The 22,114-nt window shown below is 33.4% G+C and overlaps 2 protein-coding genes across 2 annotated transcripts; both read right to left on the bottom strand.

Annotated features, from left to right (window-relative positions):
• Window positions 1-790: 790 nt before the first annotated feature.
• Window positions 791-1,741, bottom strand: LOC109702519 (olfactory receptor 4A5-like). The gene has a single exon (XM_020187837.2). The coding sequence runs from the start codon at window positions 1,739-1,741 to the stop codon at window positions 791-793; it is 951 nt and encodes a 316-aa protein (XP_020043426.2).
• Window positions 1,742-12,653: 10,912 nt separating this feature from the next.
• Window positions 12,654-21,119, bottom strand: LOC109702518 (olfactory receptor 4A5-like). The gene is made up of 2 exons (XM_020187836.2): window positions 20,198-21,119; window positions 12,654-12,694 (listed from the first exon to the last, which is right to left on the bottom strand). Exons 1-2 carry the CDS (start codon window positions 21,111-21,113, stop codon window positions 12,654-12,656), a joined length of 957 nt encoding a protein of 318 aa, XP_020043425.2. The 5' UTR covers window positions 21,114-21,119.
• Between the last annotated feature and the right edge of the window lie 995 nt (window positions 21,120-22,114).

Below are 22,114 nucleotides of genomic sequence, written 5' to 3'. Positions count from 1 at the left end.
TCTTTGAAAATGGGAAAATTTGCACATGTTGACTAGTGAAGATTATAAAAATATTTTTACAACATGGCTCAATATTGTTTTCTAAAAGGAACAATTTAACCTAAGGATGAATATAAATGAAGTACATTATATGCATGTATGGATATATCACAATGCCACACTTTCTACAATCAATACACACACACACACACACACACACACACACACGCAAAACCAGAATATCAAGTCCATCCCATCTAACAAAACTATTCATTGGTAGTGTCATTACTAAACATAGTATCATCTGCCATCCAAATACCTTGAATTTAAAATGCATAGGTATTGTTCTGCAAAAGAGAAGTAATCCTAGGACACTATGCATAATTCAGGTATATAAATCTGCCATGGAGATAAAATAATGAACAATACAATTTGTCAACCTCTTTTTATTCCCAGAACTTTGTCTAAGCTTTAGGCACATACTTTTGTCATAAATGTACATGATGATAAATTTCAAAGCAGTGAATATTGTATTGCTTTGAAAAGAATAAACCACTTTCTTTTACACTATATTTAAATGTAAACTGGGGATAATAAATTTGCAATGTGAGCATACTCATATCTTTATATGTAACATAGTAAATCTGTGCCTTGTATTAGATTCCAGAAATTCAATTATAGTTTATTTATACTCATAAATAATAATATATTTTGCTTTTTTTGAGGACTTTGAATAAAGAGAATCATCCACACAGAATAGATTTAGGAAGTCACGTCATCCTTTGCAAGAGTTTTCTGCCAGTTGTGATTACTATCCTGTTCTGTACAGAGACATTCTTATTCTATCCATAAACTTTTTAAACCAGAGTTTTTCCATAGAAGTTTTCATATCTGAATTTCTTAAGGTGTATATTAAAGGATTCAACATGGGAGTAATAACTGTATAGAAAACTGTCATGAATTTATCAATAGGAAAATTAGAAATGGGTCTGACATACATGAAAATACAGGGAACAAAAAAGAGGACAACAACAGTGATGTGTGAGCTGCAGGTTGACAGGGCTTTGTGCCTCCCTTCCTGACTGTGAGTTTTAAGAGAGTTTAGGATGATTCCATAGGAGATTAGGAGAAGGATAAAGACCACCATACAGATTGCTCCACCATTGGCAACCACAGTGAGGCCTATGAAGTAGGTGTCAGTGCAGGCAAGTTCCAACAGTGGGTACATATCACAGATGAAGTGATCAATAATATTGGGACCACAAAATGGGAGATTGTACACAAATACAATTTGAACCATAGAGTGAGAAAAACCTCCAGCCCAGGCCACCACTAACAAGAAGATACAAACCCGTCGATTCATGATGGTCAAATAGTGCAGTGGTTTACAGATGGCCACATAGCGATCATAGGCCATCACCACAAAAAGGAAGATCTCAGCAGCACCGAAGAAGTGCTCTATGAAAAGTTGGCCCATGCAAGCTGGGAAGGAAATAGTCTTTCTATCATAGAGCAAGTCTAAAATCAACTTGGGTGAAATGGCTGTGGAGAAAAGAGCATCCATGAGTGACAGATAAGAAAGGAAGAAGTACATTGGGGAGCCCAAAGATGGGCTGGCAATGACAGTCACCACAATGAGCAGGTTCCCCAACATAGTCACAATGTAGATGATTAAAAACAAGACAAATAATGCTTTTTGCCCATCACGAGCCTGAGTGAAGCCCAGGAGAACAAATTCTGTGACATTGTTACTCTGTATCATTTATTCTTCTGTAAGGTTTTCTTCAGAGATGAGAGCTCAGTAGAACAAGACCTGCCATGAAATTGTGGACAGGACCGTGGATTTGTTCTGACATGGAACAATCTTCATCACTATCTTCCACAGTAAACACTGCAGCAAACAATTCCTAAATATATATTGAGCTCAGCTTCCGAGGAGATTATATGGTTTGTGAATACTTGTATTTCTTTTGGGTTAAGAAAATCGTTCCTTTTTTCAAGAAACCTGAATGGCAATAAACTGTAAATATGTCAACTAGCAGAAGCAGTCTTTGAGTTGGTATAATTGTGGAGAATTATCTTACATAAGCCTAAAATGGCATCTTCCCAAAATAGTAAAAATCTAAATAAATTATATCTGTTATTGATAATCTTGAATTTTTAGCTATGATCATTGGATCATCATAAGTCATTACTATCCCCTCGGTCTAAATAGAAATACTGACATAATATAGAATATAAATACTACATATTATAATTCATGAACTCCTTCAAGGTCATATTATTAGATTGTATGTGCTAAGAATCATCTATTTCATCTTCTGTAAGTACGTTCAATATTTATCTGTGAAGGAATTAATTTTCAGTAGAAGCAAGCAAGAGGATTCTATGTACATGGACTTAGTACTGGAGGAAGAGATGTGAGGAGTCTGAACTTTATTTAGAAGTCAGCTGTGATGAACCTTCTATGTACCACTCACACTAGTATCCACATTGGATTCAGAAGATCTTTAGTCATTCAAGCTACAGATTGGTAACTGCACACCTGTTGAAGAACATAGAGGTAAAAGTTATTGAGGACCAATACTCTGTGACACTTTACATTCTGTAGTGGTTAGTGATTTTAGCCTCATTTTTTATTGTTGCAGTATTTCACCAGGGGAAATCTACCTTTGGCCAATTTAATTTACATAATACAGTAAAAACAGTTTAAGTTTCCAACAATCTGATACTATAAAACTGAATATGACTGTGCTTTCAAAACCATTGTGAACACATTTCTCATAAAAAGAAAAGTCTTTAAAAGCAGATTTTTATAAAGATAATCCCATAATTTCAAAATATCCTATATAATATCTATCAATAACTTTTTCATAAATCTAGGTGACAATAGATGAGTTATTTCCATGATAATGGGTTTCTCTATAATACATACTAACATTTTCCTGGGGTCATTTTAAGATTCACACATAAAAGCCAATATTAATCTTCCAGAACATAACAGCTAATTTCCTACACACTCTAACACACTTGGTATGATACATGATTTTAAAGTCTCTAGTTCAAATATATAAATAATAATTACATGTAATTGTTAACATATCACATAAAATATAATATCCATAAAATAAAGTGACTAACCAATAGGTTTTTATACATGTAATACACATTATTTCATACTCATAATATGGAAAATCAATACCAACCAGGCCATAAAACTGAAACCAAATAAACTGTATATGCTTATTAATTTCTGTGTTTTGTCACCTGAGTACTCCAGACTAGATATCGCCTAGGAGAATATATGTACTTTACAATATTATTTATATTTTTAGTGTATCACAAAACTATTCAACTGGTATCCATGGTCCCTTGTTTCAAAAACTCACACCATGGGTTTGTCCTCAGTCCGGAAAACCAATGCCTCCCTTATTGAAGGTGACTGCTGATATTTTGTGCTCCTATGTAGCTTCATAAAATGCGCAATAATTGATGAATGGATGCTCAGTGGACCAAGAAATAGCACCACGTGGCTACAGCAAATATATTTCCACAAGGTTCGTGTGATATCAGTCTATTAGAGAAGAGTAAATGTATCCAAAGTACATGCCTAAGGTATAAAGACATTCAAACATAATGTGAATATTTACTATGCAAGGAAGTTGAATATTCTTACCTACTGTGAAAGGTGTTCATACAACAGTAAAGATGATATGTTTGCACAACTATGCAAAAATTGACTTAATTATTAGAAACTAACTTTCCAAACTCATTTTAATGACAAAAATAAATAAAATTTAAAACCAAAGTTAATTACCAGAATTTGTCTTCATTCAGTCAATTATGGTGAAGCATTCAAAAAAGGACTTTGCTTTCAGAATTTCCAGTAACATTCATGAGCTTAATTATTAACACTTTACCTATAACTGAAGCTTAGCTTCATGCAAAAAGGTGATGATGGAGGTTTCTCACATCTAGATGCAGAATTCTTAAGCTTTTATCACTTGGCATCTTCCTAGGCCTCTAACTGCATATAAAAACATTTCCATATATCTCTTCGATTTCACTCCAGGAAATTGAGACATTTCACACACTTGTATAGCATTCATGGATAGGGCAAGAGACAGAATGCCTCAGGATTACATATCAACTAAAACACAGTCTATCTAGGGCATAATTAGAGTTTTCAGAAATTTCTTTCATTGTCTTGTTAGTCAAATAATTCATCTTCTTTTATGTGCCAATACTTCTATATGTGCAGATGAATCTTTACATCATCACTGTTTTGAATAGAAGAAGTCGTTATAAATTAGTTTATTAGAACACCTGGGACAGATTCCAATGATTCATCCTGAACAAGTTTCTCCCCTTGAATAATTCTGAGAAGAAAATCACTAGCATGTTGCCAAGATAGAGTAGTAAATGCCAAGTGATATGAAAACCTACAGTGTGAATAGAAAACTTACACAGTGTAGTCACTAATAAACTATGAGTTGCATATTACTAGATATTTCTGTACTGAAAGTAATATTTAAACCAATCCAAAGAAGGATGTCATCCCAGTCCTCTTATCTAAGCACACTGAAGCAAAGGATGACAATTTTGTGGTTGTGGGACTACTCAGTAAACTCTGAGGCATAACACTTGGAAAAAGAGTGTTTCAGTTGACATTATAATTCTTAAAAGGACGGGAAATCAGTTCTGCACTTTAGTAAGAGTGAGTCATTTTTTAAACATTTTAACATGTAATAATTGTATGGGGATAAATTTTGTCATTTATATATGCTTACAATATATCTTAGTTATATTTACCACCTCCATCATACTCCCTTTCCCCCTCCCCATCTTAGAAAAATTTCAACAGCTTTCATTCTTCTATTTTTATATATGAATGCAAATACATCCACCATATTCACCTCATTCACCATTTCTTTATCTTGTCCCCATTCCCACTGGTACCCACCCCAGTTTTAAGGAGTGGGTGATTTTGATAAAGTCCTTTTCCTGTACCAGATGTTTTGTAGTGACCACCATTCCATTAATTCAATCCCTGGTTAAATGAATAACTGTTTCTTCAAGAAATCATTATTTTCTTAAAGTGACAGTGCTTAAGAGCTTCCACTGTTATCCTGCTGACTTTGTTTGTCATCAGCTCCACTGTGCATATATCATCAAGTGTTTTATTGCAAATCAGATCTTCTGTTACAGGCATATGGGCTCCACTAACAGTTGGCAATTTTCAATATACCTAACAACTAGATTAAATCTGGAATCCTCAAATAAAATATGTATTGCTTTTTAAGATAAAGTGAATATCTAACCACTTTGTCTCTCTTATTGTAAGTGGTAAAATATGCACAAATGTATCTTTAATTTGGTAGAAACATCTAAAATCATCAAATTTCAGTGGATTACATTATAATGAAAACACAGAGAATTTATATATAGTCAGGCATCATTTCATGCATCCCTTCCATCTGGGTTCCATTTATCTGAATCAGTCAAAGGAAGTAGTTATAATACATTATTCCTACTTCAGCCCAGAATCCAAATTTATTTGCTTCATTAAAAAATGCATTGAAAATAGTAGATGATATATATATTGTATTTGATAGTTAAATGATATGTTTTTCAACAGCCTAAAATAAATCACAACAAATTTCAGAAAATATTAAGATTAATAATCATGAAAATGCTACATATGATAACTTATAAAGCAGTGAAAGCCTTGCACATATTAGAATAATAAATTTTGATAACTCAATTCAATAAGTCTATTCAAGAAGTTATTTCTTCACCAGGCACCAGTGGCTCATATCTGTAATCCTAGCTACTTGGGAGGCTGAGATCAAGAAGATCACAGTTCAAGGCCAGCCCATGGAAATAGTTTGCAACATTCCATTTCCAAAATAACACAAGCAAATGGATTGGAGTTGTGACTTAAGTGGTAGATCACCTGATTTGCAAGCATGAAGTCCTCAGCTCAGACCCCAATCCCACCAAAAGAAATGTTATTTCTCTCAGCATAATGTGCCCAGGTTCATCTATGTCATGAAATGTGAAAATAACATATTTCACCCCATAACTACAGATAATTATTATGTCAATTAAAATAAAACATTATTAAATTCCTTCATGTTCATCCACATTGTCATAAATGGCCATTCATTTTCAAAGTGGAATAATATTTTTGTAAGTGGTTGTATGGATGTGTGTCTCTGTGCATGTGTGTGGTTGTGTGTGTGTAATGTTTCAGAAGTTTTTGTTGTGTAGGATGAATAAATTCTGGAGATGTAAAGTATAGCATTACTATAGTTGGTAAATACCATATTGTTTGTGTGTATGTGTATATATGTGTGTATGTGTGTAAATACATACATTCTTTCTTCTTATGTTAGTTTGAATGTAATTAAATTTCCTACTTAAGAAAAGCAAGATACTTTATTTCCCAACAAAAGTTCCCAAATCAAAGGGTACAATTCATCATGAAATCTGTTGAAATTCTGCCACTAAATAGTAAAAACCATGGTTCTGAGAGGCAAAATTTCTTTATTTTTTGGTTGTACTGGCATTTGAACTCAGGACCTTGGGATTGATGTTCTAGGACTTGAGCCATTCCACCAGCCTAACAGAGGGAAAATTAAATCCACTGAATAATCAATTTCTTCTCTCCTCAGATCAATGTCTGGATATTTACAGGCTTAGGTGTGATATATTCACTCTTTGCTAAGGCAGATGAACATTTGATGAACAATCAACAAATTAATTGATAAAGAATACTGATAAGGAAGATTATTTTTATTGTTGTGCTGGGTGGGGGTACATTGGAGTATCTGCAATAGTTCTTACAATGTATGGAATACAGCATACTAGAATTTACACCCTCCCCTGCTGGCTTTCATCCTCTCCTTCCCTGATTCCTGCAACAGTTTCAACAGGTATCATTTTTGCACTCACTTACATGTGGATACATTATTTGGGCCATCCCTCCCTCGACCCCCCCCACCTCAGGGGAAAACATGTTCTGCCCTCCTGCTCTCCAATTTTATAGAAGAAAAAACATAAAAGATAATAAGAAAAACATGGTGTTTTTGTTGTATGAGGCAAAATTAAAGGAGGTTGGTTGATCCCACAATGAAGATAGGTGTTTTATTAAATAAATTTTATTGTGCATATTTAACAAATGAAAGCATGATGTTATATTCTGTTGCAAACAAGTATATTAATATAGGGGTATCTACATAGAAAATGATAGATAGATGATAGATTAGATAGATGGATAAATAGATAGATAGATAGATAGATAGATAGATAGATAGATAGATAGATAGATGATAGAATAGAATGGTTTCTATGGAGAAAGAAATTTCCTCTTATCCATCATCTCACATATTTATGCATCCTCTCCTCTGTGGTAAGAGCACCTATAATCTATCCAATTTAATAAAAATCCTGAATATATTACATCATTATTAACTGTAGTCCTCATGTGTATATTAGAACTTACAAAGTATTCATTCCACATATTTGCTAGTTTATATTCTTTGACCTATGTCTCCCAATTTTCTGTCTCTGATCCCAATTCTGGTGATCACCATTTTATTCACCTTTTGATTGAGACCAAGACTGGTTCTATATCTTAGATTTTCTGAATGAGGCTGCAATGAACATAGGAATACCATTATCTCTGTCATATGCTCACTTATTTTCCTTTGGCTGTATACCCGGTAGTGTGATTCCTGGACAATGTGATAGTTTTATTCTCATTTTTTAGGAGCTTCTGTACTGTTTTCCATAGTGGATTATTAACCTTTTTTTCACACTGACAGCATTTGAGGGTGCCTTTTCTCTGTATCCTCTCCAGTATTTGTTATTTATCTTTATGAAACTACCCATTGTAACTGTTGTCTATGATTTACAATTTATCCAAAAATCTTTTCCATTCCAGAGTCTTAAAGAATTTCACCCTCTGATTCATTTTATTTTCTTCATAGTTTCAAGTCTTACATTTAAATCTCTGAATCACTTTGAGTGTTCTTCTGTTGTTGAGTAGAATATTACTTAGATCTGTTAATCTTACTTGACTATATTTTGTTCCAAAGTTTCTTTGCTGATACTTTCTCTGAAAGATGTATTTATTGTAGAGAATGCATTATATAGTTTTCTCAGTATTATTGTGTTTGGTTTAATCTGTGTCTTTAAGTCCATTACCATTTGTTTTCCAAAACTGATTTGTCAAAATTTGGCACATATATGCTTATAGTTGTTAAATTAACCTAGATGGAATGTTTCCTGCATTAATGCTAAATGACCTTCTTTGTCTCTTCTGAATATTTTGTCTTGAAGTCTGCTTTGTCACATATAACTTTAGCTACTCCTGCTTGCTACTGCGTGCTTGGAATATGTTTTCTCCATTCTTATACTTTCAGTCTGTGTTTGTGTTTGCTTGCAAGGTGCTTTTCTTACAGGCAGCAAATAGTTGTGTAATGTTTTTAAATGTCTATGTCTTAGAAAATTGAGACCATTAGCATTTAGAGATATAATATAAAAGTATGTACTAATCCCTCACATATTGTTGTTATTTTAATGTTCTATGCTTTCCTAATCCTCATTTGTTTATCTGCTCTTCTAGTGAGGTTTGCTCTTTCCTCTGTTTTTATGGTTGTGTTTATCATCTTCTTCTTTAAGTAAGATTCCTATAGGCACCTTCTGTAGTGCTATCTTAGTCATCATAAATTCTACTTTTATTTTTGTCATGGAAAGTCTTTATTTCTCATTTATTTTAAAGTATAACCTTGTTTAATACAGGTTAGCAGTTATTTTCTTTCAGGGCATGAAACACATCATCCCATGTCCTCCCAGATGTTAGAGTTTATGTTGAGAAATCTGCTGATACGCTTATAGATTTACCTTTATATGTGATTCAGCACTTCCCTTTTGTAGTGTACAATATCCTTTCTTTTTTTATGTAGACTTGGTATTTTTTGAGTATAAGATGACATTCGTATATCTTTACTGCCCATATATATTTGGAGTTCTACAAGTTCTCTTTACCTAGATGCCCATCTCTTTCCAAAGAATTGAGCAATTTTCTGTTATTGTTTTCATTGAAAATGTTTTTATGCCTATAACTTGTTCTTCCTCTTCTTCTATGCCCTCGATTTGTAAGATTGGTTTAATCTTGCCACAATGGTCTTGTATGTTCTGTTTGTACTTTCTTATTTTTCTTTATTATTTTCTCAAGTTTCCAATTCATCTATACAGAGAGTTTCCTTATGACATTTCCCTGTATGTATGTATTGTATCCCAAATTGATTCATCCCTGACTGATCATTCTTATAGTCATTCCTTTAAATTCTTTAATCTATTTGCTACCATTAGAACCCATTGCGGCCTAACTTTTGGAGGTGTCATGATGCCTCATTTATTGCTGTTCATATACTTGTGTGTTAGGATTTACACATCTGAGGCCTAGTCATTGCCTGGAGTATTAATTTCCTGGATTATTTCTCTTGATATATTCACCAAAGTTCAGGTGCGTCTAGGTTATGGCAGGGTTGAGGTAGTTTCTCACAAACAGACTACATTTTAGTGTGTTTAAGGCACTGGGCTCAATCTCCATCAAGATTCAGAGGGATGAAAACTAACTACAGTAGCAACCCCCCCAAACCAGCTATGGGAATATAGTAATAACTAACTAAAAATAATTACAGCCACAACTGATAACATTATAGGAAAAAAGAAGCAAAAATAATACTGAATGAACTAAAAAGTTATTGGTTAGCAAGAGAGCAATGGAAAAATAAGAAAAAGTAATGAGTAATGCTATGAAAAAAATAGGAAAAGAAATACAAATAAATAGAAAGGGTACCAGGAAAGAAAATGAAAAGAGATGGACAAGATCCCACTCATGGTAAAATAAGAAAAGAAAACAAGCAAATATCAAATACAATGAAAAAGAAGAAGAATTTAGAAGGGAGGAAAGATGATAAATAACAAATGGAGAAGAGGGAAAGAGAAAAAAACGATTTTATTAAAGACAATGAGAATTTTCTAACAGAAAGGGAGAGTATAAGGGGATTAAAACTAACATTAAAATCTGAATGTGATGGCTTACATCTGCAACTACATCACGGAGGAGACTGAGGCCAGCCTGTGCCCTAAAGAGCAAGCTGCTTTTGTAAAAGAAAAGAGAACAGGCAATATAAAACAAGACTATGAAAGTAGATATCAGAAGGCAATATAAAAACAATAAGAAAAAAGAAATTGCATTAAACTTCAAACCAGTCTGGTTTTAAAAGTCTCTATAGAAAGACAAACAATCAAGATACAAAAGTGGAAATTTATTTTGGAAGGACAGGTTCCCAGTTCTGTAAAGAAGTTGATCATGTGAGCAGCAGTGAAAGATATCAACTTAAGTGGAAGAAGAAACCTTTCTGTTGCTACTTCAGCTACACACCACCACATGAGAGAAGGGAAAGTGCTATTACCTTCTAATTTTGTTCTTTATGGTTCTTGCCTAGCACTTGTGGTTAAAGTGGTAATTATTCTGGTGTCGTCTATTTCTCAGGACCATATGAGTCAGAGTACAGGCTATTTTCCAGGTGATTCTAATATTCAACACCTTCAAATGTCTCCTCATGGGGCAAGGAAAGTGTATGGGAATATAGTGATTACTGTAGTGGAATTCTCATGTGCTGACCCCTCTGCATGTTTGACAGTTTGCAAACCAGCCCCTGCACTTAATCACTTACAAACAGCCATCCTCACTCACCAGATCCCTTCTAGTTATTACCTTAATTGGTGTCCTAAATAGGACATTCTCCCCTGCTGAGACTCTAACTAGTTTCTGAACTTGGGGTGCTCTCTGCAGTGCTAACTCAAAATATTTCCACTGAAGCTAGACCAGCTATCCAGGCTAGCACACCTTAGATCATTTTTTGACTCTTGCTGTGAATTTTGAGAAATAGGACAAGGCAGGTAACTTAGACTGCTAAAGCTGAACACACAGATATGAACCAAACAAAATAGTTTCCATCCATTGTATCACAACCATATGGCACAAAAATGTGAGAACTTTACAAGTACCTATATTATGTGCATACACTAGGACAACTGTCTAGTTAGGCTGAAAATCTGTTTGGTACTGTGACCAGTGTTTCTTCTATTTTCTGTCTTTTGTCCTTTCATTCTTCTATTGTAACCCCCTTCCACTGCCATGGTACTTCAGCCAGTATCATGCACTGAAACTCTTTTTCTCTCTTAATGTGTCACTCTTTAATGTTTCTCCATTTTGCAAGACTATCTTTTTACAACATAAACTATAGTGTGCATTTCCTGAGTCTCTTGCTTTTTCTCAATTTCAGTCCTAGCCCTCTACAGCTACACACTCTGTGCTCCTTATTCGTCCTTGAGAAGCACTCATTCTCTTCCTATTTGACTATTTTATATGACTGTTTCTATTTGCTATGGAAATTTTACTGCCTTCCCACCATGGCTCTACATAAAGGGTTGCTGGTCCCCACACAAGGGTTGGTATGTAAGACTGATATAAAATTCTGAAAAGTTTCAGTTATAAATATTCCATGTCATATTTTAATTTATAAAAATTAACCCAGAAGTCTTTTGAAGAGAACCAACAGAATCCAACAATATAAGAAAACATAATATTGGCATACAAAAATTTATCGTAAGGGCTGGTGGATTGGCTCAAACAGTAACAACGCCTGCCTAGCAAATGTGAGGCCCTGAGTTCAATTCCCAGCACCACAAAAAATTTATTATAAAAATGCAAACGCTGGCATGATGGCTCAAGCCTCTAACCCTAGTTATGCAGCAGGAGGTAAAGATCAGGAAGTTCATGGTAAAGGACAGCCCAGACAAAAAAGTTTGCAAGAACCCATCTCAACCAATTGTTGTCTACTGGGTGTCTGTCATCCCAGCTGCAATAGGAATGACAAAAAGGAGCAACACGGTCCAGGCCAGCTCAGGCATAAAGCAAGTCCTTGTCTCAAAAATAACCAACATTAAAAGAGGCACGCAACATGGCTCAAGTGGCAGAGTACCTGTCTAGCAAGCAAGAGACCCTGAGTTCAAACCCTAGTACCAACTAAAAATAAAATAAAAATACAAAAATGATCATATGATATTGTCCATATCAATATATATAAGGATAAAACAGTATAATCATCTAAGTAATTGACAACAATGAATTTTGGAAGTTAACATTTTTGGTTTATTTCAAAAAACCTCAATAAAATGTAAATAGAAATAAATTTCAGAAATTGTCACCATTATTCTATATTATACTGGATGTAGCAGATAATCCACTTCAACAAGACAAATCAGCAGGGCTACAATTTGGAAAGTAAGAATTGCAGAAGATAAGGAGATTACCTTTCTGGAAAACTAAAAAGAGATAAACAATTCCTATCATTAAAAGCAAACCATTAAATGTATATAGCCTTCATAACATTAATGAAGAACCTAAGTAAAGTAAAAACAAGAAACATAATAGTAAATCTCAACTGGAATATACCTGAGAGATGGTAAGAAGTACAAAAATATTAATTGTTCTATACAATGGTCATATTTTAGTAATATCAATATATCATACAGATTATAAGAAATACAAAAATATTAATTGTATTATGCAGTGGCTGTATTTTAGTAATTTAGTTAGTAATATGGTTTGATATTTTTTTAATTTCCTCAGCTGTTTACATATGCAGTTGACAAATGGGAGTCATACATGCCTCAGGTATGCAGCATACAGTTCTTATATATGCCTACATCAAGAAGTGATCATAGCAACCTAATTAACACTTTCACCACCTCTCCTAGTTAAACTTGTCACCAAGTTTTTTAAAATAACTTAAGAGTTGCCCTCTTATCAATTTTCACATATACAATATATTTAAGTATAGCACCTTGCCTAATGAAACTGTATACTCTTTGCTGAATATCTTCCTTTTTATTCAACCTCAGGCCCAGGACAATCAAAGCTCTGCCATCAGCTCCTATGAAGTGATTATTTGGCTTCTACTTTAAGACATGTTATGCAGTATTTCTCTTTATTTGTCTGCATTATATCAGTTAATGTCCTCCAAGTTCATCCTTGTTTTCAAAATGATAAGAGTTTTTTTCTCTTTTGAGCCTACATATCAGTGCTCTGTTCAATTGTGTGTGTGTGTGTGTGTGTGTGTGTTGTGTGTATTGCATTTTCCATCAATGGACACTTAGAACATTTTATGCATTTATTGTTGTGAATTATGTTGCCATGAACATGGATGTGTAGATGTCTTAGAGATCCAATTTTCATTTTCTCTAGATAGATATGCAGAATTAGGATTGCTAGGTGATATGATAGTAGGGTTTGTAATATTTTGGTGAACTTACATACTGTTCTCTGTAATAGATGTGCCAATTTTACTTCTCACCGATAATGTTTCTTTTTCTCCACATGCTTTCATACACTTTTCATCTATTGTACTTTTCATAGCAGTAATTCTGAGATACATTAGATCATATATTTATATGATTTTGATTGGCAGGGCTCTGGTGATTAGTGACATTGAGAACCTTTTCAAATATCTGTTGGGCACTTACATGACTTCCTTCTGAAACAATGATTCTGATATCCCCCCTTTTTTGCAATGTTTTGAGATTCTTTTTTTGTGTAGTCACCTTTATCAGATAGATGGCACACAAAAAAAACGAGTACTTAGTGGGAGTTTTATTTCAAAACCCACCCTAGAAATAATAAAAAGCTCAAATAAAAAGTCAAAATATGCACCTAAAAGAAATAGAAATCAAGAACAAATCATCCCAAAGTTAGCAGAAAAAATAAGGGAAATAATAAAGATCGGAGAAATAATAATCCAAGTAGTGAACAGAAAAAATACATAAAACCATGATTTGGGTTTTTTTGAGAAGGTAAACAAAATTAACAAGCCCTCAGCTACACTACAAAAATACTCCCATAATTACAGTTAGAAGTAAAAGAAGAGATAATAGAAAAAATATTTAGCCAAGGATTAAAGAGACTATTTTGAAAAATTATATGCCAATAGAAGGGATAACATCAAAGAAATGTACAATAAACTAGAAGCATCATGCCTACCAAGACACCAGGACTGAATCAAGAAAAACAGAAAGCCTAAAGAGACCAGAAATAAGCAAGATATTGTGTCTGTGAAAACATCCCAAGAATGAAAAACCCAAGAGTGTCTCTATAACATAAGTTATAGAGTTCTGAAGTTACAGAATGTTGAGAAAGAAATCAAATGAAGTCTCTATATGTAAAGAAATAGGACATTGAAATGAAATGGGAAATTCATTACAATAAACATCTCAAATCTTCTCAATGTGATCTATTAATTTACTCAATTCTACACAACTCCCTGAGGTATTTAATTATACAATGTGATGAACTAATAAAAAAATTTCTATGAAAAGTCAAAAAACTATAATAAAATAATTTTGAAGAGAGATAAAGTTTAAGGAATCACAGTACCTGATTTCTAACAGGAAGTGTGATATTACAGAAAAGACACACTTATATGTCTAGTCAACATAATAGACTGCACAGAAATATGCCCACATACTGGATGATTTTTATCAAAATAAACTGCACAAAAATTCAAAAAATAAATGGAAATCTCAAAATAAGTCATGGCAGTGCAAGTCTGTATTCGCTCATGGAAGGTAGAAATCGAAAGGAACATGTATTGTGGGCAGACCATGCAAAAAGTTAGCAAAACTGTGTTTCAATACACAAGTCAGGTGTCAGATGAATGCTTGTAACCCCAGGTATGCAGGAGGCATAAGTAAGAGGCTTATAGTCCAATGCTGGATCCAAGCAAAATGCAAGATCCTGTCATAAAATAACTAAAGCAAAGAGTTTGGGAGAATCGATCAAGGGGTAGAGCACCTGCCTAGGAAGTGTAAAACATTGACTTTGAATCCCTGTTATTCTAAAAGAGAAGACAAAGAAGAAGGAGCCAAGGAAGAAAACAAAGATGGAGGAGAAATGAAAATCTTCTCAAAAATCATGCTGAGATACTTGGATATACATTGGCAAAAAGTGAACTTGGATAAATATCTTACACAATCATTAAAAATTTATCAAAAATAGTTAAAGACCTAAAGAGGAGCATCAGAGTAAACTTGGGTCAGGTAAATTAAATGTTTCTTAATTATGACAATAAAGCCACAAAGAATGAAAAATAAAATGGTGAATGGTATTCTATATAAATGAAATATTCTAGTGTTCACACTTAGAAGAATGAAAAGCAAGGCAACTGATGGGATAGAATATGTACAAATCATAAAGCTAATGGAGAAGTTGCTTCCAGAAAATGTAAACTCTCAAGTCTCAGTAGTAACAAATCACTTAGTATAACATGAACAAAGAATAAGAGACAAAACAAGTTACATAAATGACAATTGAGCAGATAAAAACTTGGTCAAAATTATTATTTATTCAAAAATGAAAATTGAAACCTCAAGATATCACTTTATACCAGGTAGAATGACTAAAAGTCAAAAAAAAAAAAGAAAAAAATCCAAAAAAATAAAAAGTTCTGGCAAGGATAAAGGAAGAAAATATCAATTACTGCAAGCTGGAAAGCAAAAGTCTACATTTTCAAAAACATTTTGTCAATTTATTTTTATCAATGCATACCTGATGTACAAAGGGGTTTCACTGTGATACTTTCATACATGCATCTGATATTCCTTAACCAAACTCATTCCCTCTATCCCTCCTCCTTATTCCCACTCCCGCTTACTAAAACAGTTTCCACAGGTTTCATAGTTCTATTTTCATGCATGAGTAAAAGAAGATTTTGATAATATTCATCCCCCTTTCATCCTTTCCATCCACCTTACCCCTTCCTGCTGATACCCACCCCAAAATAGAACCTTTTTGCATTTCTATTATTCATGATCTTCTGAAGTAAAATGTATGCTTACCATGAAATAATCTACCCATAGGTATTTACCCACGTCTAATGAGAACCTATTCAGTAATAAACATATACATATTATAATATCAGAGGAACTTTATTCTTAATTTCAAATATGTAGGAAAAGCACAGAAAACTCTATTTTGGAAAGGTTAATGCAAACTGTGATTTATCCATGAATTGGAACACTACTCAGCAATGAAAATAAGTGATCTACTTTTATTTACAGTAACATATAAATCTCGAATGCATCATACTACAAGAAATAAATCAGATTCAAAAGATTATGTACAATGTTAGATCACAACCCAGAGAAAAATCTAGAAGGATAGAAATGAACAATGTTTGCCAGGATATGTTGGAAATCTAAAAGCTAACTACAAAAAGATATGAGAAAATATTTAAGGATGATGAAGTGGTGGGTATAGTGTCTGTTGTGGTTCTATAACTGTATATACTTATTGAAACTCAAAGTATGACACAGCCCAGATGCCCTACCACTGATGAATGTATTAAGAAAATGGGGTAGAGGGTAAAAGCAAAAATGAAAGAAAATGAATGAGGTTGATGGACTTTCTATATGAGAATGAATATAGAATTTTTATATCTGTTGAAATCACTGTAAGAGGAGGACTAAGGTAAAAAGGAGAAAAATAGGGGAGAATGAACAAATTTGTGATATAATACATGTATGCATGGAAATGTCTTAATGAAACTCCCTGAACAGCTATCATAACAAATAAAAATGTCTTTTTTTCAAAAAAAGGACAGGAAGATAAAACAGGTCCTGTCTGGGGGTTGATATCAGTGGGAGGGAAGAAGATATAAGGAAAATGTGAAGAAAGAGAAATATGGTAAAAATACTATGTACTCATGAATGAAAATGGAAAAATGAAACCTGTTAAAACTGTTCTGAGAAAGGGGATAGAGAGAAAAGAGAATGATCCGTGAGATGAATTTAAATAAGATATATTGTAATGACTTTTATAAATATCACAGTGTATCCCTGCTACAACAATAATGTGATTAAAAACAGAAAATACAATATATACATATGATGGGTCTTATTTGGCCATAGGAAGAATGAAATTATGTCACTTGCAGGTAAATGGATGGAACTGGCAATCACCATGTTAAGCAATGTAAGCCAGATTGAAAATGACAAAGATCATAAGCTTTCTCTCATATGTGGAAGATGGACCCAAAAGATAAATGTATACATAAATACAACCATGATCATACACACACAGACGATAATGAAGTGAATAAAAACAAATTTCAGTATATCTGTGTAGGAAGATTGAATAATGAAACATTCAAAATTGTTGAATAATATGGGTGGGGGAAAAGGGAAAGGGGTAAAGAAGAATAATAGAAGGAGTAAATGTGAAAAAAACAATATATTCATAGGTGAAATACCATAGGGAATACCCTTTGAAAAATGAATATACACTTTTCGAAGTGAAGGCCAGGAATTTAAAACAGGTGCTGCTGGAGGTACTACTGGGAGGGGAGACAGTTAATGAAGAAGGTAAGGGAGGATGGATACGGTCAATATACATTTTATACTTGAATCGAAATAGAACAATGAAACTTGTTGAAATTATTTTAAGTAAGGGGGAAGGTGATGAGGGAGAATGGTGCTGCAGGTAGACCTAACCATAATACATTATAAGCATATATGGAAATGTCAAAATGAAATCCCCCTTGTACAAGTTATATATACTAATAAAATGCTTCAAAAAGGAAATTTCAAAAACAAAAATTTTAAAATCCCTACATATGCATTTCATATTTCAATGATGTGAAAAGCTCTTAATCAGTCCTGTGTCATTGTTAGTTGTGTTTAAATTGTGTGACCATCTCAGTGTTTCCGTGTCCTTAATTTCATGAAAATATGCGTCCCTAAAAGCAAGGAAAAGTTTTAGTAATCTTTCTAAGTCAAAGGGGCATATCATGTGCTTAATTTTAGTAATAAAATGAAAATTTTAGATATTTAAGAGGAAGCATGTCTTTAGTGGAAATTGGCTGGTATTATGAGAAAAATGAACCAAGCACCCAGGTTCAATTTATGGACACAAAGACTTCCTGTGCATACAATATAGATAAATTTGAGTAATTTTATACTAATGAACTAATGTAAAGAGAATGGATCCAGAGTTGGATCCAAGCACATGCATTATTTTAGCATATAATAAAGTCAGAATTTAAAACATTAGGAAAAAAATTAGGCACTTATAAAAATGTCCAGTTAGAGAAACAATCATTCTCAAACTAAGCTTCTTATATCAAAATAAGCTTCAAAAGTGTATGCTGAGAAAACACAGAATGTTTTGTAACACTTGAAATGACTTATGTCCTTCAAAACAAGGTATAAGAAAATATTGACAAATTTGACCATGAAAATACAGAAATATTGCTACAAAGTCAAAAATCACTTCAGGGCATAAAAAAAAACATGAAAAGTAAATCGCCAGGTGGGAAAATATAATTTCATGTATAATAACAAAAATAATTTTACTTCTATACAATATTATAATAAAAATCAATTTGAAAAACATCAGCAACCACAGAAAAATGGCCAAATAATGTAAATTGAGAATAAATAATTTTAAACATGAAATATTGCTCAAATTACATGAAGCAGTAATTTTCCATTAAAGTAGTCAAGGTGTCCATCCTATCACCACTATCAAGAGCAGTTTGGTGGTAGTGTGGACAAATGAATATTCTCATACATTGATGATAATGGTGCATCTTTTAACTAATTCATGAATGGTATTTCGGCAATAACTATAAATATCAACACTTTAAATTTGTACTCCATTTGACTCACAATAAAGCTTCTAGGAATGCACACAAACATATTTAGAGTTTGCTGCAGAGCTATTTATCAGAAAATAAGTGGGAACTAAGTGAAAAATAATAAACGCATTATTTTAGTACATCATAAAAAGGGATATAATTTATGAAAAGAAAAGTGACAATGAGGTCTATGTATGTAAACTACTGTATGAAGCTCTTCATTATGCTGAGGGGTGATTAGAAACTTATATACACTGAAATGTAACCACTCGGTCTCATTTAAGTATGCTTGTATCAGTCAGCCTGTTATAACATTGGCCATTAAATTTTACACATTTTACGTTTTTACTCATTGTTTGTATCCTAGTCAGGAATAAATACTTGATGAATATTGGAAATACAGAATGTCATTTTCAAATGAGACACAACTGGGAGACTGTGGTACAGGACTAGAAGATTTTTTTCCTACAATTTTATCTTTTTTGTATGGTTTCTGTTTTTATCACCATACTTTCTATTTTATGTTTTAAAAATTAAGAATATCACACTAAAATTCATAAGTAATGTAACTGCAATCAAATAAAGAAAATAGACTAATAGTAATACATATTTAACTGGTTTAAGAAAAGAATGAAGCTGTGACTAAGAGTACAAATATGTAGTTGGTGTTTTAATCATACTTATCATAGAGCTTTGAAATGAAGTATTGTTATCATCAGATTTGAGAAGGTTTCTGGATGCAAATGACCTATGCCCAACATCAAAATGACTCTCTTCATGGTGGGTGGCTCAATTATTTTCTATTTATGTGACTTTTCATTGGCAGAGCTTATCCTTGACATTTGCAATCTCAGAATTTCTCATAGTATAGACTCCACAAAAACCATCACTGATAGCTTCGCTACATAAACACAATATCTTCTGCCATCCAAGTACCTTGAATTTAAAATGCATAGACATTCACTCGAGGAACAGAAGTAATCCTAAAACAGTGTTCATAAAGCAAGTATATAAACTTGTTTTACCAAAAGAATAATGAACAATTCCACTTTAAAACCTCTTCTTTAGTCTCAGAAATCTATTACTACATGAACGTGGAGACCATAAATTGCCAAAATTATCTTGCTTAACTCAAGTTGAAAAGAATAAATCATTTTCTTTGAAAATCCATTTCAGTCTTAAACAAAAAAGGTAAACTTACAATTGGAGCCAAGTTTCATCTTTACTTGTAATATGACAAAACCCTATACTTATTTTTCTGGAAATTCTCTATTAGATTGCTAATCTCAAAGGATGACTTGTTTCCCTCTATTGTGATTGCTTTAAATAAAGGGAAGAATCCTAACCAAAGCCATTGATGGGTCTACATCATCATTTCTTAGAATTTGTAATTTGTTTTTTGCTTTAGAATTGGTATTCTGGTCAACGTGGTGTTCTAACAGTACTTACTACTTTATACCACAGTTTTTCCATACTATTTTTCATTTCTGAATTTCTCAAGGTGTATATTAAAGGATTTAACATAGGAGTGATAACTGTATAAAAAACAGTAACGAATTTGTCAATGGGAAAGTTGGAAACAGGTCTAACATACATGAAAATGCAGGGAACAAAAAATAGGACAACCACTGTGATGTGGGAGCCACAGGTTGACAAGGCTTTGTGCCTCCCTTCCTGACTCTGAGTCTTAAGAGAGTTTAGAATGATTCCATAGGAGATTAGGAGAAGGATGAAGACCACCATACACATTGCTCCACCATTGGCAACCACAGTAAGGCCTAGAAAGTAAGTTTCAGTACATGCAAGTTCCAACAAGGGGTACATGTCACAAACAAAGTGGTCAATGACATTGGGACCACAGAAAGGTAGAGTATATACGAAGACAAGTTGAATAGCAGAGAGTATGAAACCTCCAGCCCAGGCCACCATCAACAAAACGATGCAAACCCATCGATTCATGATGGTCAAATAGTGCAGTGGTTTACAGATGGCCACAAAGCGATCATAGGCCATCACTGCTAAAAGTAACACCTCAGTACCAGCAAACAAATGCTCTGTAAACAGCTGACCCATGCAAACTTGGAAGGAAATAGTCTTTTCATCACAGAGCAAGTCCATAATCAACTTGGGAGAAATTGCGGTAGAGTAAGCAGCATCTATGAATGACAGGTAGGAAAGGAAGAAGTACATTGGAGAACCCAAGGAGGGGCTGACAATGACAGTCACCACAATGAGCAGGTTACCCACCATTGTTGCAATGTAACTGAGTAAAAACATGACAAATAATGCTTTTTGACCTTCAGGATCCTGACTGAGCCCAAGGAGGACAAATTCTGTGACATTGTTAGTCTGTGTCATCATATGGTCTTCTATATGGCTTTTCTCACAGACAGAGCTGAGGAGAACAGGTCCTACGATGAAATTATGAAACAGGTTATGGTACTTTATGTCATGAGTCACATCTTCATTATAACTTCTGCATTGTGCACTCAAAGTAAACATTTAATCAACATCTGTGCTCCTTTTCCAATGCATGCATATAACTTTCAGCAGACAATTCTATTTCCTATATGATGATCTTTTTATTTGCATATATTAATTTCACAAACAGGCTTCCTCATATTTCCATATATACATATAATGTGGTTTGAAAAAATTTGCACCCTCAATTATTCTTTGTCATTCCCCTTCTGCCCCCTATTTTTTTTTACATTTTTTAATTGTATGATCATTAGAGACTAAAATTGCAGGTCCTTTCTCAAGGCTATGGCATATTTTTATGAAAAAAAGTAACAAAAGCATCTCAGTCATTCATACACTCAAAACTACTCACTTAATACATGTTAATATTGATACGGACATTAGTAAACATACCAAATTGATTTCTCTTTTTTGTGAAATCTATTAGGTAGTTTTGCCAATAAGCCCTAGCTCTCTCGACTAACATACAGTCAGTCCTTCAAGTTGTTGTGTTTATGGAGAGTAACTTTACAGTATGATTTTTGTAGTTACCAATATAGAACCTGCCCAGGAACATCAATTTCAATGGTATGATATCACATTATTAGAGGTCTGGCTTCCATGTCTCAATGGACTTGCACTCTTCATATGTGTATCATGAAAGCCTGGAATGTGAACTGCATCAAACAACACCAGTATTGTTTAGCACATTTCTGACCATGCCAAATACTTCATCTGACTCTGACCATCAGTTTTTTAGAGGCTACAATTCTGTCCATTTCATCCAAGCCTATACCAATTCATAGCACTTTTAGAAATACTATCATGATTTTTAGTAAATATTTTTAACTAACCCATGACTTTCATCCACTAATATACTTTTGGAACTCTTGAGGTAGCTA

The sequence above is a fragment of the Castor canadensis genome, chromosome 1, assembly GCF_047511655.1.
Source record: "Castor canadensis chromosome 1, mCasCan1.hap1v2, whole genome shotgun sequence".
Lineage (NCBI taxonomy): Eukaryota > Metazoa > Chordata > Mammalia > Rodentia > Castoridae > Castor > Castor canadensis.
Note: the sequence above shows the minus strand (reverse complement) of the source record. Positions and strands in the feature narration are given on the sequence as shown.